The sequence below is a fragment of the Ceratotherium simum genome, chromosome 7 (genome assembly GCF_057802395.1).
Source record: "Ceratotherium simum simum isolate JZ-2026a chromosome 7, ASM5780239v1, whole genome shotgun sequence".
Lineage (NCBI taxonomy): Eukaryota > Metazoa > Chordata > Mammalia > Perissodactyla > Rhinocerotidae > Ceratotherium > Ceratotherium simum.
This window is the reverse complement of record NC_141906.1, coordinates 13,015,390-13,033,824: the sequence shown is the minus strand read 5'-3', so window position 1 is coordinate 13,033,824 and position 18,435 is coordinate 13,015,390. Positions and strand designations below refer to the sequence as shown.

The 18,435-nt window shown below is 49.4% G+C and overlaps 1 protein-coding gene across 6 annotated transcripts in view; it reads right to left on the bottom strand.

Moving 5' to 3' along the window:
- ABCC8 (ATP binding cassette subfamily C member 8) overlaps positions 1–18,435 on the bottom strand; it is a 75,822-nt gene that overhangs the window by 37,055 nt on the left and 20,332 nt on the right. For all 6 annotated transcript variants that reach the window (XM_087433138.1, XM_087433141.1, XM_014783341.2 and 3 more), the window contains exons 7-10: positions 16,348–16,512; positions 13,214–13,369; positions 8,836–8,970; positions 8,345–8,507 (exon numbers count right to left, since the gene is read on the bottom strand). In XM_087433138.1, coding sequence (XP_087289264.1) covers positions 8,345–8,507; positions 8,836–8,970; positions 13,214–13,369; positions 16,348–16,512 — 619 coding nt within the window. The remainder of the gene's footprint in view (positions 1–8,344; positions 8,508–8,835; positions 8,971–13,213; positions 13,370–16,347; positions 16,513–18,435) is intronic.

Genomic DNA, 18,435 nt, shown 5'->3' with positions numbered 1-18,435 from the left:
ATGTATAAGCTGGGCAGGTCATTTGCCTTCCCTGTGCCTCAGTTTCTTCACCTGATTTTTGTAAACGTGTACTTACTTGTCCACACACTCTGGCTCTCTCCACGGTGAGAGGAGATAATATAGGGGAACAGGCTCTGTGAGCCAGAGGGCTGCCTGAATACCACACCTCACGGGCTACTAGCCTGCTCCATGGGTCACTGCTTCTCTGGCCCAAGTGTGAGATGTCCGAGGTCTGGGCATGGGGTCCTGAACTTTCAGAGACAGCAGCCGCCCCCCCCGAGTAAGGGATGACCACCCTAGCTGCCACCTTCCAATCTCATCCTCTTTCCTTCCAGGAGTCTCTTCCAGGCCAGCCCAGAAAGGAGTCTGGTTCTTTAATTAGCCCAATTAAAGCAGAAGGAGCCAGGAGCCAGAGGCCAAGGGCTTAGCCTGTGCACGTGAACTCGATCTAACGAATGGCAAAGTCTCTGACACTCTAAAGAAGTACAAATGGTCAACATCATTCCAAGAAGCTGACTGTCCACTTACTCCAAGAATTCTGCACCTAACTGGTACACACACAGTGCATGCTGGAGATGTGGAACCCCATGTGGATGGAAGAACATGGCCCCTGCCCTCAGGGGGCTCCTAGTCTGAGGAGGGAGACAGAACTATGCTTCCAGGAAGCCCCTGATATGATGGGGAGACAGGGAACATGCCCCTAGGGAGGTCGCAAGCAGAGAGGAAAGATATTGTGTCCATTTTTGGGGAATTCCTAATCTCATGGGGGGAGACACAGCCCTGCCATTGGAGAGCTCCCGGTCTCAAGGAGGAGATATGGCTAGAGCTCTCAGGGCCTGCTAATTTCTCTGACCACAGGCTTTGTATCAACACCAATATCACATACGACCGTGCTTTAACTGCCCTTCCTGAAGAAGGCTCCATTGTCTCCAGTGCCACCACAATGCCATAGCCCTCCCTCCCTCATAGTCTCTGGCAGGGGGCAGTATGAGCATTATTGGTTTTCCTACAGTATAAAGGACCCAGATCTGGGACATAGGACATAGCATAGTCATCCTGGCTTGGGAGAGGGAGGGGGAGGAGGATGCCCATGAGGTCTGGGCCCTTGACCATCACCAACCACATAGCTCTAAGTACGAGTAGCCTTGCCCATCCCCTCCAGGGCCAGTTATTCCAGAGGGGTCCTGCAGGGCAGGGGCCTCCTGCTGTTCCTCTCCTGCCCATCCCCATCAATTACCCAAGAGGAGGGGCTCAGGCTACAGAAGGCACCTGTGCACCCCCCCTCAGTCCCTTGCCCCAGCCTGAGACCCCTCCCACACATTCTGGGCTCAACTCCCAGCCAAAGAACAGGTTCAGAGTCAGATCATCAATCAGCCCAACTCTGCTTGGAAAGCAATCTGGCGCTCTGGAGCCAGAGCCACACAGAAGTTCAGACTTCTGATCCCGTAATCCTCTCCTGGGAATTTATCCCGAATAATCACTCACAAAGCCCTCAGCAAGACGGTGTTAGCTGTAGCATTGTCTGTCATAGCAGAACAAAACCCACAACCACAGCAACCAACCATCAGAAACGAAATACACTGGGAGCATCCATCGAGAGGGCTGCTTTAGTAAGCGTGGTACCTCAGCTCTAGTGGGGAATCCTGCAGCTGGAAAACGTGGGACAACTGACATTTTGTTCTACTGCATGTTTTCCCTGTCGTAATTTTTTTTCATTCATATTTTTTCTACTTTATTGTCTTTATTCTTGAAGCTGCCTAAAGTCCTTTGAGGAACGAGACAAGCCATAAATAAATATGAAAATGAGTGTTCCAAAGCTGATGCAGCAACATGGAGAATGCTTACGATAGAGTTAATTTCTGCCCTGTTCTGGCTGTTATATGGAGATGCTAAAGAATGAACATGTAATTTTCCACTTCCCTCATCCTCTCCTGGAAGGACGGCCTCTGTGTAGGGAGCTCTGCTCTTCGGGGTGGGGGTTGGGGGAACGGAATCACCAGCTGCTGTGTTTTAAAGGCCTCTCTGAAGATCCCCATTGGGCTCTGGGGTGGACATGGCTCAGACTGGGGATGTCAGTGCAGAGCCGGGAAGGCCTGGGATGCTAGAGGCTCTGGCCCCTCTCTGAGCTAAGCAGACGCCCTGTGTCCTAGTGCAGGTGGGGACAGAAGGGAGCTGGGCCTCCAGCTATCAAGGGTTGAACACCTGTGGCCTTGCCTCCATTTTCCTGAGCCACATAAGGCCCTGAAAGACCCTAAAGGTAGTGGAGCCGTGAGAAATATGACCAGGAATAGATTTCTCTCCAACGTTGGCATGGGGTGGGCTGACTCACTTTGATTTGATCTAGGGAAAAAACAAAAAGGAAGAACACGACAGTGCTCAAATCTTGAATGTCAGGGGGCAAGAAATACTGAGAAATAACACTAAGCGTAAGCAGAAGATTATAAAATGATGTGTGAGTGTGATGCTGTTATGCAAAAGTTTAGTTGCACGTAGGCAGGCCTGAAAGGCCACCTTCAAAAGCGAAAGCCTTCTGTAATGGTGTGGAGATATGCGTAGGTGTGGTTTTAATCCCCCCCAAAAATATTCCTTAAGAAATATTCATTCAAAAATTATGTTTTGAGGGTCTTCCCTGTTCCAGGCATTGTGCTGGGTTCTGGGGGTCCAGTAGCAAACAGTGTGTTAGCTTTTCATAACCCCCCAAACAAAACAAAACATCAACTGGAACCAGAGCCGAGCTCTGCTCCCCCACTCCCCGTGACTTTGCCCAAGGAATGCTGCCTGGCCTTGTGGGTGGCAGACCGGCACTGCAATACAAGGAGCTTTTCATTTCCAAAGCCTCGATAAATATTTCAGAAGCCATGTGTCAGGAAGGCACAGGCAGCCATTCGTGCCTCTGATTAAATTCATCTTTGTCCCCCGAGGAAGGCCCAGGGAGGAGCCGCAGGCCCACAGCCTGGGCCTAATCGCAGCTTGCACCTGCAGGAGGGGAACTGTATTTTGAAACTCAGAGGGCTACTTCCCATTCAGTCTGATAGCAAAGTCAACAGAGGGAGAAGGAATGGTGTGTCTGCCGCCGGCAGCAGGGGCAGAAACATGGCAGGAGGCCCGCAGTCGCACTGATTTCTGCCTCCTTAATTGATGAACTGCCCCAGCTCTCCATCAGCCACCTCCCCTCCAGGATATGCATCAGCAACCCCCTGTGGCTGCCCAGCTGGTGGAAGGAAGGGCAGATATGGAAGAGGTTCAGAGAGGCTGGAGAAGGAAGGGGGACCAGGTCTGGAGGTCACCTTGCCCCCCAACACTGGCTATTCTGAGTCAGGGTCTCCACCGAGGAGGACAGAAGGAGCACAAGACATGCCGAGAATGGTCAGGCCCTGGGTTGTGGACAAGGGCAGGTGCTGGGTGCCCTGCGAATGGGGTCCACCAGCACCATCCTGCCCCCGCCCCTCATTCACAGCAGATTTGGGTTTTGGGGTTTGATTTTGCTTTTCAAGACACGGTATGAGGCCAGTCACATTCATCCAGGGAGGGGCCCACCTGACTGTGGTTCAGACCCAACTGGGAAGAGGGAAGACCCCCGGCCACAGAACACTGGAAGAGATGGCAAGCACGTCTTTCCTTTACTTAAACTCCTTCACTGGCTCCCCCGCCTCAGGAGAAAGCCAGCAGCCTGAACACAGCACACAAGGTGCTGCCTGATCTGGTCTTGTTACCCTCTCCTCACCAAATTATGCTCTAGTCTTGAACACACCATCGTCCTTCCCGCCTCTAGGCCTTGGTGCCTGGAACATTCTTCCCCTCATCTGGCTAAGTTGTACTCATCCTTTGGGCATCAGCAACAGGCTTCACCTCTGACAGGGCTTCCTTGACATCCACCACCCCTAACACTAGGTTGGGTACAACTCTTATGGGCGCCTAGAATACCTCTTTCTGTTACTGTCACATGGCACCGCTGTGTGTCGGCTTCCCTACTAGACTGTGAGCAACCTGCAAGCAGGGACCAATATTTCTTCCTACCACCATATCCCCCATGCTTAGCACAGGGCCTGGCATACAGTAAATATTTGTTAAATAACTGAATGAAAGAAGCAAAAAGGCTGGGGCCAGATGAATAACACAAAAGAGAAAGTGGGGCAGTTGGAACTGACCCCGCGGCTCTGACCACATGCATGGCCACTGTTCATGGCAGGTCTCCCACAGGTCTGTGAGGGCGAGGATCACGCCTGCCTGCCCTTTAACACCCGGGGCCTCAGGAGAGTCTGGCACAGAGAGAAGGCTCTGGAATGGATGCTGCACAAAGGATAGAACGAATTGGCAGCATGTCAGTTGGTTGACTGCTAAGGCCTAGGACCCCCTCCGTCACTCCTGCAAAGCTTGTCCTCAAATACATGTCTGGGCTGGACGCCTGGAGTTATGCTGCTTCTGCAAGGAAACAAGGATTGAAGTGACTTCTAAGGGGGTGGCCACAACACTTCCTTCCAGCTTTTTCCCACTTTATCTTCTACTTGCGTGGTGCAGCCCAAGCCTCCTCTTGCATGGAGCTCTGTGTGAGCTCCCAGCCCACATGGGCTTCCTTCTTCTCTGTTCTCTGCCATTTGCTGGCTGAGGACCTCAGAGAGTCACTTCATCTCACTGAGCCTCAGTCTTCTGTACTGTAAAATGGGACAATAGAGCTACATACCTCACAGAGTTGTTATGAGGATTGCGTGCAGTCAGGTTTGCTAGGCGGCCAGCACAGAGCCTGCCACACCGTTTCATGTATGTTATATAAACTCCTTGAGAACGGGCAGCGCATCTTACTGTCTTTTGCATCCCTCCCGGTACTTAGCACAGGGCCAGGCAAACAGGGCTGGGCTCACACAACACCCACTGAGTAACTTACTTACATCTCTGTTTTTCTTTGATTCTGGATTTTGATGGTGGGGAAATAGTACCCACTTTCCTTTCAGCCCCCTGTACTGCCCTGCTCTGCGTGAGCTCAGGGCTCTATGCACAGGAGCTCTCAGTGATGCTGACAGCGAGACCATTAGATAGAGTGTCAGAGGCAACCCTGTCTGCCTGACAGTCTGACTGCCTGGAGTGCGAGGACCGGAATGAAAGGCCAGCAGGCAGCACCAGGATGGGCGGCATCAGGAAACGGGAACCTAAGGCTCCTCTCTGGCGCCAGGACCCTACGGCTGGCGCCAGGGGCGAGAATGAAAGATGCCCCATTACTTCAGGTCTAATCATCTGTGTCCTGATCCCTGGTGACAGAGAGCAGAAGGCAGGAAGTCTGGGAGGAGGTAAATGAAAACACACTCAAAGCATATACGTGCAGCTGGGAGGTGCCCCAACCCTACCACCCCATCTCTCCCTGCCCCATTGCCCACCAACACAAAGAAACCCATTCCAAGAAGGGCTGCGAACAAACCTGAGCAAACAGCATTTGTCTTTCAAAGCCCTCCTGCAGGGCTCGACCTTTTCCCTCTCCAGTGTCCTCTTCTAGGGACTAGCCTGGGCTGCTCTGTTTATCCTCTAGGTTGCCGAGTCCTGGAGAGGTAAGGGGCCCTGGGCAGACCCCTTCTTGGCTCCAGAGCCCCTCACTCCTTCCAGAGTCACCTCAGCTCTCGACGACATGGAGTCTCCTTTCCCCAGGTCCTCCTGGCCCCAGACCCTTCACAAAGCCATCGCTTGTCTTCTGAGGGCCCCATGGGACAAAAAGCATTTGTTAGATGGGCTTCAGTGGGCTAGCCTGGGAACCTAGACATCTTATAATGTTGTTTACAAAGGAAAACACGGCTCAGGTTGCAGTTTGGAACGCAGGAAATGAGTGCACATCTCCTAGAAGCAAAGCAGCCGCCACCTGCCTCCAGCTATACAACACGATCTGCCCCTACTTTGCTGCCAGGAATCTTGGGGAGCCAGTGCCCCCAATCCCCTTGCTGCTTCCCTCCCCTCTCTCTCATTGCAGCAACGGTGAGCCTGCCCCACCCCACCCTGCTGTGTTATTACAGAGAGGAAGTCGCCTGGCTGAGGGGAAGCCCTCCCCCACCTCAGCAGCTGCTCCCGCAGGTGGGGTGTCTGAAAGCCAGGTGTCTGAAAGCCAGTGGCTGTAACTCAGGTGGTGTACACAGGGTGGGGTTACTGTTAACACAACCAGACCCGGGGGCAGGCAGAGTTGGCAGAGAGGATGGAGAGGGCCCGGGGTGTGTGGACACTGATTTCTGAGCTCCCCAGATGGTCCTTCCCAATTTCTCCAGTCCTCTGGAGAGCCTCTGAGCACCACAGGGTCAGGGATGAGGGTTGAGGGGCAAGACCAGGAACCCGGAGTGTCTTGGTGAGGAATCCAGAGAGCAATGGCTGCCTGCCATACTCACAGCTCCATTCTGAGAGAATCGGGTCCTAGCAAGACTTTCTGCAGAAAGATGTGCTGTGTATGGTGAATGGCCTGGCCACTGCTGACTGGACCAGGGTTCCGCCGGAGGCACAGGACGCCACGGTCTGGCTGGACACGGGGAGGCGGGACGCCTGGGGGGCTCAGTGCAAGCCCTGCCCTGTGAGAACCTCTGGGTTGCATGATGGCTACCTGGCCCCACCAAACCCTCTCTAGGCAGTATGGACGCCAGGAACACACAGATGACCTGAGGGACCGTCTCGTCCTCCACGAGCCTATCGGGGAGACACAGCTAACACACTCTCCACTACTGCCCCACCACCTGCCACCCCCACAATGGTGTCCCTTCCTGGCACACCAAAAGAATCAATTTCAGCAGGGGAGGTGATCAGCAGTGTCCATCTCTCCTAACTTCCTCCCCTGTTTCCCATTCCCGTCAGAGCCCATTCTAGGTTGTTTCTCTTCTACTAAGAGAAAATAGACTGAAAATGATGCCCATTGTGTCCTAAATCTTCTTCATCCCATATAGGTTCTCAGCTCTGTGGAAAATAACACAAGGCCAGGAGGTAAGAGACTGTGGAGGATTTAGTCTGAGCCATGCTGTTAACCTCAGGAGGGACCTGACCTCAGGAAGGCGCCTGGCTCTGGGCCTCAATTTCCATCTGTAAAACCATTCTCCCAACTTGCAGAAAACATTTTCCATTTACCTCTCCTGGCCACAGTCTGTATAATTTCCACAGCTCTACCTTTTAAATCACAAATTCTCTCTTCAGCTCTGTTAATTCATTTAACCTGTACACTGAGTTGCTGTTGGTTTACTTTTTGTTTTCTCTCTCTGGGGGCTTCCTCTTGGCCCTTCCTATCATAACAGTTCTTAAACCCGACAGGTCAGGGAACCAGCTGCTAAAGATCTACATCCCAATTATGCACTTGAAAAGTAACCACCATGGGGTGGGTCCATGGAGCCACCAGACCAACTGGGAGAAACTTGCGCCAGGACTCCATCAGCCACCTGACCTCCATCAGCCCTGACTCTGATCTGGGGACTATTCGCCACCAAATTAATTTCAATGACAAAACTTTTAATTTCTAGAAGTTCTTTTGGCTCTCTTTTCCCCCAACACTTTCCTGTTTTGTCTTGTGGGTTTTATACTTCCTTAAGCTCTAATTATTTTAAACATATTTATTTTATTCTCTTCTTTAGACTATTCTGTCATCTCCAGGTATTGAGGGACCAATCCTCCTATTTTTTTTTGCATTTGCTGACTTTCACTCCGAGGGTGGAGCACTTTTCTCTGGTGGACTTTTATTCTTTATTATTAGCTCCTTGTTCAACAGGAACGTTCACCATAGGAGCCCTATGTTCTCTGAAGAGTGGTTTTAAACGTGTGTTTGCTGGGACCCTATGAGTTTTATTAGTTTTGGTCTTTTTTTCTCTATTTTCTGGGTTTGGGGTTCCCAAACCACTTGGTTAATGTAAATTCAGTCCCTGCACCTGTGAGTACCTCAAACTTGAGCTTCCGCTGTTGAAAGAGCAAGTTTCTCCTTCTCACAGCCCTGGTAGATGGAAGCTTCCTGGGGCAGTGGAAGCTCAGGCTGACTTATTGAAAGGAAGTCCTCACGCTTAGGAGGATTCAAGATGGTTGTTATTTATTCGTTTATTGCTGTCTCTAATAACATATCAGCTCAACAACATGTCAAAGACCTCATCTGTCTTTCTCATCACTGCACACTGAGGGCCAGCACGGTGCCCCGCACACAGCAGGCTCTCAGCACATATTTGCTGGATAAGTGACGGAAGAACACTGTGATTTCGCGGGGCTGTGCTACAAGAGAAAGTCTGAGGCTCGCCGGGATTGGATGATCGCAAAGCCTCCCGCTTCTGCCACCCTAACCCTCACCCAAGCCCTGACACCCTATCCTAGAATTCAGGCAGCAGCACGCAGGGCTGGCTGGTTGGGGTGGACTCACTGGAGATGGAGGTGTAGACGGCGAAGGCCCTGAGGCTGGTCATCTCCTTCTTGCGGGTCATCTCCACTCGCGTGCGGAAGATGTTCTCCCAGGCGTACAGCTTGAGTAGCTTGATGCCACGGAGCATCTCATTGGTCTGCTTCAGCCTCTCGTTGGAATACTCCTGCCAGGGGTCACCGAGTCAGAGAAGGGTTTCCTCTGCCCCCATCCCACCCAAGAGGAAGGAGATGAGTCAATGCCCTCACCATTTCACAGATATGCCCAGCTCCTGTCCCACAGGGATGCCCCTTCCCTTCTCCATTAATCCCATTTCACAGACAAAGAAACTGAGGCCTGGACAATGATAGTGTGGATGTGTGTGTGTTGGGAGGCTGTTTGGTGGCATCTGGGGGAAGAATGAAGAGACCTGCTGATGTGAGGGGGGAGGGAGCAGGCAGACACATGAGGGAAGGATGGGGAAAAGGGCCATGTGCACATCTGTGGACACTCACCAGTGTGCTCCGCTGGGCCTGAGAGAGCTTGGTGGCCACAAAGTACTGGACAGGGGCCAGGAGAATGATGACAGCTGCCCCGATTAAGGCACTGACTCCGAGGATGTAGTAAAGGAGAATCACACCCACGATGATCTGAGGGAGGGTCATAGGATGAGTTCTCTTTGACCTGGTGGCTGCCCTGCCAGGGGGTGTTGGCAAAATTCCCCCATCCCCAGTCCCCTAAAATGGGACATGCCTTGGTGCCCGGGTTTCCAAATTGTCTTGGGGGAGAGAGGAGGTGTGACAAAGCAGTCTCAGAAGGAGGGATTAGCACGATGGGCTCTCACACAAGCAGACAGTCTCTGGGCTGGTAACTAACCGCTTTTGTCTGCAAGGCTGGCTGAAGCGTTAACTCGCTCCCAGTCTACTTTCCAGATGGAAGTCTCAGAGCGGAGGCTGCACAATGAGTGTGACAGCACCTTTTGTTCTGCTTGCTGCTTATCAAGGCTGACATTTCACCCTCATTGGAAAAAAGTGATACATGAGGAAACGGGCCAAACTGCCACATCCGTGTCACGTAAAACCAGTCCAGGGTCAGAGAGTTTACTTTTCACTCTTATGCTCCTGGTGTCTTTAATTTTTTAGTGATTCTGGCAGGTGTTCTCTGAAAAGAGAATTCACTGTTTCTCGCTTTATGTAAATGACTGCCTGCTTCTGAATATTTATGAGAAGTGTAAATTACTCTCACCAGCCCCCAAAGCATCAAGATGACAATTTCTCAGGTTGCCTTCAAAAGCAGGCACTTCTAAATTCAGGGCTTATTCTAGAGGAACAGATGTGCTGTCTTCCTTAATTGAAAAAAAAAAAGTCTGCCTGGGTTAGCCCTGCACTCCCAAGCCCTCTACCAAATCGGCACTAAGCTCCTCGCAGCATCTCAAGGACAGAGAAGCGGGAGGGTGGCTCTGTAACTTCCATTAATTAGAGAATGCCTCCTGCATCAGCAGGTTCTTAGGGGCTGAATGGCCCCTTCACCACCTGCCTCCCAGTGGTTAACTGATGCGAAATGCTGGCACGGATGGGCAGAGGAGCACATTAGGAGATGAAGAACCGCCCACTCCTGCTGGGCCCTGCTCCCATCACCCTCCTGGCAAAGTATTCCTGGCATCCAGTCCTTTCATTAGCCACCCTTGTATGGAGGCAATCAGTGTGCCACTCAGCCAACTCGGGTTGATCCAGACACCAAGGAAGCTCCCAGGGCACTTCCAGAGTCACCACCAGGGCACCAGCTGGGGTCGGTGCCTGCACCCCCACCACCTCAAGTGCTGGCAGCCACTGGGGCAGGGGCTGTGCCCACCCCTCGTCCCGCTCCCCAGACTCTTCTGGTCACTCCTCTCTTCTGCATGGGTCTGAATGGACCCCACAGGGGAATACTCCAGAAATCAGGAATTCTGAGTGCGCACAGCAAGTGTGGGGAATAAAAGTGGTATTTTACCTCCTAGTCACAGGTTAGGAAAGCAATCTAGTGTAGCAGTGGGGAGATCACCATCCCTGGAGTCGGTAGCCCAGAGTTTGAATGCCGTCCCAGCACTTATTGGCTGTGCAATCTTGGGCAAGTTACTTAACCTCTCGGAGTCTCAGCTTCTTCATCTTTAAAATGGTGATTTTAATGCCCACTTAGCATGACTGTTGTGAAGATTAAATGAACACATACGATGAGCACCTAGAATAGCACCTGGTACATAGCTGGAGACCAGGTGGCAGACCCTCCTTCTTAAAAACAAACAAACAAACAAAAAGGTCTCATGGGAACCCTGTCACTAGGGAACCACAGAAAGGAGATACCTGGGTATGGTGCTGCTACCAGTTCACTGTGTAGCCCAGGGTAAGGCCCCTGCCCTCTCTGGGCCTCTGATGCCCACGGGATGAGGAAATGCAGAGCCCCTCACTATGGCTGAGTTTCTTCACTTGGTGTCCATAGCCTCAGGGGGCCCATAAAGCCCCTGACATTGTAGGCAAAATGTGTTAATGCACGTTTGTTTTTCTGAGAAGGTTTCATTAGATTCTCAGGAGTATATGTAGATTATATATATATGGTGGTCTAGGGCGGGGGTAGGGATGAGGAGTGACCACCAATGGGTATGGGTTTCTTTTTGGGGTGATGAAAATGTTCTAAAATGGTGATGATGGTTGCACAATTCTGTGAATATGTTAAAATCCATTGAACTGTATACTTTAAATGAGTGAATTATATCTCAATAAATCTGTTATTTAAAAAAAGGTATATGTGACCCAAAAATGATTAAAAACCAGGGAGAGCCCTTGGGGACAAAGGAATGGGTTCCTGAGCTAATTTCAATATTATCAAAAGCCTTGTGTGCAGTGTGGCCAACCAGGCTATACCTGACCAGGTTGAAGGGATTGTATCAACTCAGTGTGGTAACACTGGGTCTTGAAGGCTGGTCAAAGCTGTAAGTGGCAAAGGCGTAGCCCTTGAGGAATTAAAAATGGAAAACCAAGTCATACTTCATGATAAATAAACAAAGGTAAGTAATTAGTGGAGATAAAAATTCCTACCCCACAGTGTTGCGAGGGTTAATTACACAGGTGAGAGAGGCTGGGGCAGGGCCAGGCATAGGCCAGGGTTCTTCGTTGTTAGTTAGTATTTGTTAGTATTGTTAGCAAGGTGCATGTGCAATAAACATTATAAGTAACAGTAACGATAACAGTGCAACAGGTTTGGTGGACAGAATCTTTTGAAACAGGTTGTTCAGGGGACATAACAGAAAGGGTAAAAGGCTGGTGACTGTATTGGATGAACCCTCCAGGCCCTTTTGTAGATCTTGTAGTCACTGATCCAGCTTGGCAGAGTGGAAGGGGACACAGGGGTCTGGGCCTGGGTAAGTGGGAATGGGGCATGGCATACAGGGCTGTTTCCATAAAAAGGACCACCAGCTTCCCTGTCCCACACCCCCACCTTGTCTAGCTGCCTCCCTGTCCGAGCCTTTCTTCCTATTTTCCTTTAATGTCTTTTAAATATAAGCTTTACAAGTAAGGAGGACCAATAAAAGTCACTTGAGATTAAGGTTTATGGAATCTGCATCCCAAGAAGCAATGGCGTCTGGACTGGTAAAGTCCTCACTCCCACGACAGTGTGCAAGTTACAGGATCTGATCTTGACTGAGTGACTGCTCTGTGCTGGGCACTCTGCTCGCTGCTTTACTTACATCATCTAACTGAACTGTCATAGCAACTCCAGAGGGTAGGGATCCCCCCCATTTCATAGATGAGGATACCGAGGCTCAGAGGGGTTACGTATTTGAATCAGTCTTCTCACACAAGTCTATGGGTCTACGAGACTTTCCTCTATGCCAGGCAGACCCTGTGGAGCCTGCAGGCCCTTTGGGAATGGGTCCACTTCCAGCCTGAGCACCAAGGCAAAGATTCACTCCCAGGCACGGGACAGGAATCCCAGACTCTGTGGTGGAAGACCTCCGTGGGAGTTAGAGCAGACGAGGCCGGGAATCAAGTAAACCACGTGGAGAATCCTCCCGCTATCACGGGGGAGAATGCACCTCCTTCAGAGCCAGCCCCAAAGGTTGCTTGGCTTTTAAAACAAGCATGTTTCTGATTTTCAAAAATAATACCTGCTTATTGGAGAAATAAATGCATAAAGAAAATAAAAATCACTTGTAATCCCACCATGTGGCCTTCCAGTTCTTTTTTCTGTGTGAATCTGTGCACAAGTATACATATAGACATTCCAATTTAGTAGGAAACACACCGAGTATGCTATTTTGTAATTTACTCTTTTTGCTTAAAAATACATCATGAACACTTTTCAATGTAATTAAGTACCTTGCTACAACATAATTGTTTTTTTTTTTAATTTTATTTATTTATTTATTTTTCCCCCAAAGCCCCAGTAGATAGCTGTATGTCATAGCTGCACATTCTTCTAGTTGCTGTATGTGGGACGCGGCCTCAGCATGGCCAGAGAAGCAGTGCGTCGGTGCACGCCCGGGATCTGAACCCGGGCCGCCAGCATCGGAGCGCACGCACTTAACCGCTAAGCCACGGGGCCGGCCCCAACATAACTGTTAATGTCTGCAAAAGTGCTCCACATGTGACTATTCTGTAGTTTTGTAGTTAAAATGGCTGCATTTTAAAAGTCTTAACGATATTGCTGTCTCTGATCATCAAGCGAGATCCTAGACCACTTGCAGAGTGTGAGACAGTATAGGGACCCAGGGGTACACCCCATGGAGACCCCAGAGGGTGGAGGGTACAGGCGAACATAGAATGGAAGATGGTGAGCTCCCAGTCACCGGACATGTACCAGCAGATTCTGGTTTGTGTCCCCTCCCACTCCCCTCTCCACAAAGCACACATGCCTTACCTGTACCGGCATAGCCCAGAGGTTTGGGCACAAGAAGAAAAACCACATGAGCTGGTTGGTGTCAATGGCAACCAGGTTACAGATCTGCCCGGCAGTCATTTCCCCCATGGATAGGTTGGAGGTGGACAGGTGCATAATTTTATTGTAAATCTTGGTCTAAAAATGAGAGCAGAGTGTTTCACATTTGTCATCATCATCATCCTAGTCACCACCACAGATGTGACAAGTCTACAATTTGCCAGGGACTTCTCAGACAGTCTCCGTGGAGCCCCAGAGCAGCTCCATAAGGGGCACTGCATTATTGCTCCAATTTTACAAATGAGGCACCTAAGGCTCAGAGAGGTAAAGGCTTTGATTACAGATCAAGCAAGTCAGAGAGGCAGCATTCAAACGAGGAATCCATGCCAGCACGGCAAGCTGCCTCCCCAGCAAGCAAGATCTCTCCCTTGGGGACAGGACTTTATTAACTCTTAAATCTTAAAAGCAGATCTTCATGTCCGTGTGTTTTCTTGATTTACCAGAAGCCAATGGAGAACACGCTTCTGAGCCATAAAAATGATGAGGTGGGGCAGCCGCGTGTTTTAGTGTAGCCATCTCCACCCGGGGCAGGGAATATGCTCTGGGGCCAAGTCTTGTCTTAACTGAGCCTTGAAACAAAACAAGGGTTCAGCCTGTGATGGTCACATGTGAGGCACGACATATGAGTGTCGATCAGCCCTGGCACTGTCCTGGAGTGCAGCCCCTCCAAGGATCTTGTTCTGCCTCCTGGGGCAGATGGGGAACAGCATGGTAATGGCTCCCCATTAAAGTTCTGAACCTCAAAGCTCTACATGCAGAGTGATCATGCCTCCCAGAAAGATGGCAATTTTCAGGCTATGCGTTCTTGAACAAGGGAAAATGCACTCCTGTCTTAAATGTCCTAGGGATGCCTGCTCTTGAATCAGATTCTGGGCATTCTGTGGATTCCCAGCTCTTAATTCATCTTTTGTGTAAACCCAGGCTTTTTTATGGGTCAGCTTTGCTTAAAGCACGAAACTATTCTATGTATTTTTGTGATTTTATATACACCACAGGTAAGGTTTAAAATAACGGCAATGACATTTCTGGACAAATCTATGCACATCCTAGATTATGTGAAATCAGTCTTCAAAGAATAATAATAAACGTTGTTTTAGTGAAGTAGGGACATAGAGTAATCTATCAAACAAAGCATTATTAAGTAAAGACCAGGATAAACAGAAATACACAACTGACTGACAGCTAGTATACTTCAGCTATGTATAATATAGGAATTTTGCTTAATAACTTTTCATGCAAGAAATGTGGTTATTCTCAAATGCATGAAGACATAGACTCTTATCTATAATTTTCTGTAAATCTCTGAAAGGAAGAAGGTTTTTTTCCCTAATTTGTTTGCATAATTAATGCCAGTATTAATTGTGTCATATGAATTAATTTCTTTTTTTTTTTTTTTTTTAAAGATTTTATTTATTTTATTTTTTCCCCCCAAAGCCCCAGTGGATAGCTGTATGTCGTAGCTGCACATCCTTCCAGCTGCTGCATGTGGGACTCGGCCTCAGGATGAATGGAGAAGCGGTGCCTCGATGCGCACCCGGGATCCGAACCCGGGCCACCAGCATCGCAGCGCGCGCACTTAACCACCAAACCACAGGGCCGGCCCAGAATTAATTTCTTATTAATCCAAAAGATTCAGAGAGTTTGAGAAAAACAATTAGATGTTAATACATTAAAAAACCATTTTTGGCTCTTTTAGTGTAATTAGAAAACATTGGGCCAGTGTGTGATTTACGACATACAAATACAAAACAGATTCAATTACAAAACCGCTTGACTACAAAATTGGCTGCTGTTTGTGGTGATGCATGCCTGCCTGTCTCTGGAGGGGTCTGGGTAGAGGCTGGGATTTTCAGAGAGGTTTTCTGAACTGAGCAATAGCTTGATTCCTCCTAACTCTGAACCCCTCTGAGTCTTAGAGGGTCTTAGATTTTCCTGGGCTTTTTCACCATTCTCATACGACATCCTTGAGGAAACGGCTCTGCTTTCTCAATGGAAAACCACTGGGGATGGGCAGAGCTGTCAAGTACAGCTGCACAGGGTGTCCCCTCACACTCTAGGGGGCGCCATTCACATGGGCTACACCAAGATACCCAGAGTTTGGACCCTGACATTGTCCCCAGCCCAGGCTATATCCTTCTCCTCTCAGTCCCTTTTCTGCAAAGCCTCTGGTCCTGGCTCCCAGAGGACCAGGCAGTGTTAACGATTCTGAGGAATATTTCCGAAGAACGAGATGGCTTTGGGATTTAGTCACAACTTCCTAATGTCCTAATTCCTGGGAATTGCTTGGTATGGCAGAATCCCCCAGTATTCATTCTCTCCTTTTCACAAGGAGAATTTCTAGAAGGCTGGCAGAGCAACATTAGGGAAGGATTCAAGGTCTCCGATGACTGTGTAGCTGCTATACCAGCCCTGACTAAATGTGAAAATAAACCCCTATGCTATTTAAATCACAATCCTCCTCGGCCTCTCCATTCCAACAGCTGAACCAAGATTCTAATGAAAACAGTGGGACTTGGACTTAGACAACTCTCGTCACCACCTTGCCTGCAGGGGCCCTGAATCCTCCCTGACTTTGATTATCTTTCCAACTGACTCTGGGAAGGAAGCCACAAGAGGCAGCAGCAAGAGGCTAGACCCAGGGACCTATCAGGCCAGGTAAGTCTCTGTCATTAAGACCCAAGATCTAAGAGCTCAGATAGATCTTAGAGGCTATCTAGTCCTGTTACGTCAAACACGTTTCTTTTTTTGCACCCAAAGAAGGCTGTCTGGTAGCAGAACTTTGGAGCAGCATCTAGAGAAGAATTCTGAGGCTGTATTTGCGTCCAGCAGGAAAGAGTGCTGTGATTGATTAGTGATGTCTGTCACTTTCAAGGCTGGAAAATGTGGAGGCCTAAACCACTTCCCACCATCCCACACTGCCTTGTCAATGGTTATTGTTGCAAAACACCTTTAAAGGGCAACAGAAAAATAAATTCACAGCAGAATTATTCTTGAGTGTCCATGAGGATGAATAATGCGGGTTTTACTGTGAAGGGCAAAAATAATCATCCAAGTACCTGTATGGCTCCCCTCAAGTTAATTCCGGTTTCAATGGCGACATAGTAGGATGCTTGCAGAAATGTCCTTTGCAGCAGCAGGGCGAGGAACAGAAGGACGGCTAAGACATAGGCGTTAGCAAGGAACTCTTGGGATGAGACAAAGTAAACTCCGAGAAATTGCGTCTGTTGGGAAGAGAAGTTGAGGTGCTGTCATCGCCAGCAAAATGACGGCCATTAGTACCTGTTACTGTGCCATAATGGCCATTATTAGAGGACCCTCTATGCTTGCAAAGCCTGGTGCAATTGTTTATGAGTGAAATATCAGACAGATAAACCCAACTAAACATTCTTCTAACCACAGAGAGGACTGCCTTTACTGTCTTCCTCCTCCCACTGAGGGGCACAGAATGTGGCCCAGGTCTAACCTCATGCCCATAAATATGACTCCCAGCATTGTGGCCACTGGGCCCAGGGGAGCTCACTCTGAATGGAACAAGAATAAAAAGAGTGACTAGCAGAGCAGCCAAAACCAGAACTGCTATAACAAATCCCACGATGTGTGTTCTCTGCTACAAAAATGGAATCAGCTGAGGCCTTGGCCCACACTCACCCACAGCCTGCTCTGTGGTAATTTCTGGGCAGAGAAGACCAGTGGAAAATATGGCACCATAGTGCTCCAGGCGAGAGAGGAGAACTCATTGCCTATAATAGACTGGAAAGATCTCAGACCCAAGCCCCCCAGCCTCGTGGGCTCCTGGGACCTACTTTTAAATTTAAGGTTCTCTTATTGCACCCCAGCAAGATCTCAGATGATAAGCAATGGAAAAAAAGCAAATGTTTTGACTTTTTTGCTAAAGATACCAGGGAACAACAGCATGCCTGTTTCCAAATTCAGCATCAACAGCTCTCAGGAAAACTTTGATCTTGATTAAGTCCCTCACTCCCCAGCAGAGCCACATCAATGTTTCCATGAAGACAGAACTCTCCCCTTCCTGAGACTCTGCCCTGAACTCTGCAAGCTATTTGGAAGGCTGTGGGAGCTGCTGCAGGGTAAAGAGTGGCGGGAACAAAGTTAGGAGAAGGAGCCCGAGGGCACATCCGTGACCAAGATCAGGCTGAAAGTGGCAGGACTCTGAGTGGAGTCCTTTTCCTAGAGTCAGCAATCCTTGAATCCTGGATACAGGGTTTCCTAATGGTAGAAAAGATCTTGCCTCTAGGTTCAACAGGGCCCTCTACACCAGCCCTCACTGCTCCAGGGAGCCGGTTCTGCTTATAACCGTCTCTCCCTTGCTCTGTGGGACAGGGGTTTCTCCCTTTTGGGGAGAGCAGGAAACAGACACAGGGAGACCATTGAGGGATACATGCAGGACTCTTAGAGGAAGGCCCTACCGAGGCCTGAAGCCCCCAACTCTCTTTCTCATTCATCAAAGTACCGGAGGGGAAGGCAGAGGGAGAAGGGAGAGGGTGGGGGTGGGCTGGCAGCAGCAAAATGGACCTGAAAATTAGGCTGCAGGGAAGAGGCCTGACCTTACAGGAAAGCGAGGGACAGGACAGAATATTTATCAGGTGCAGAACTCCATCCTCATAAACCCTAATGAGAAGGGTACCATTATTAGCCCAATTTTGTACATGAGGAAAAGTAGTTTCAGCACAGTTAAGTGGCTGGCCCAAAGTCGTGTGCCGGTAAGGGAGAACATGTGAACATGAACATGTGTGATGCCAAAAACCCTACCCTAGACCCACTGCCTAGGCCTCATCCAGCCCTTTGACCTGAGTCTCTTGTTGTCAGCTACAAGCTTGTGGGGGACAGAAACATGGCCACCTGGCTGGTTCTGGGTCAAAAATGAAGGCATGCGGGCTTGGAAAAACCTTATTCTTTTAACACGTCTTGGGATTCTTCCGTCCTACTGCCTTCTGCAGAGACCCAGCTCTGGAGAACAGAGTCTATTATTTTAAAGCAACAAAGCACATCGTGGGAATTCCTGCCAAAGGAAATAATTTAACATAAGGAAATGGCTGTACATGCAAAGATGTCTCTCTCTGGATTAGAGCAGGGCAGAGAGCAAAAATCCATGTAAATGTCCAACCACAGAGAACAGTTAGATA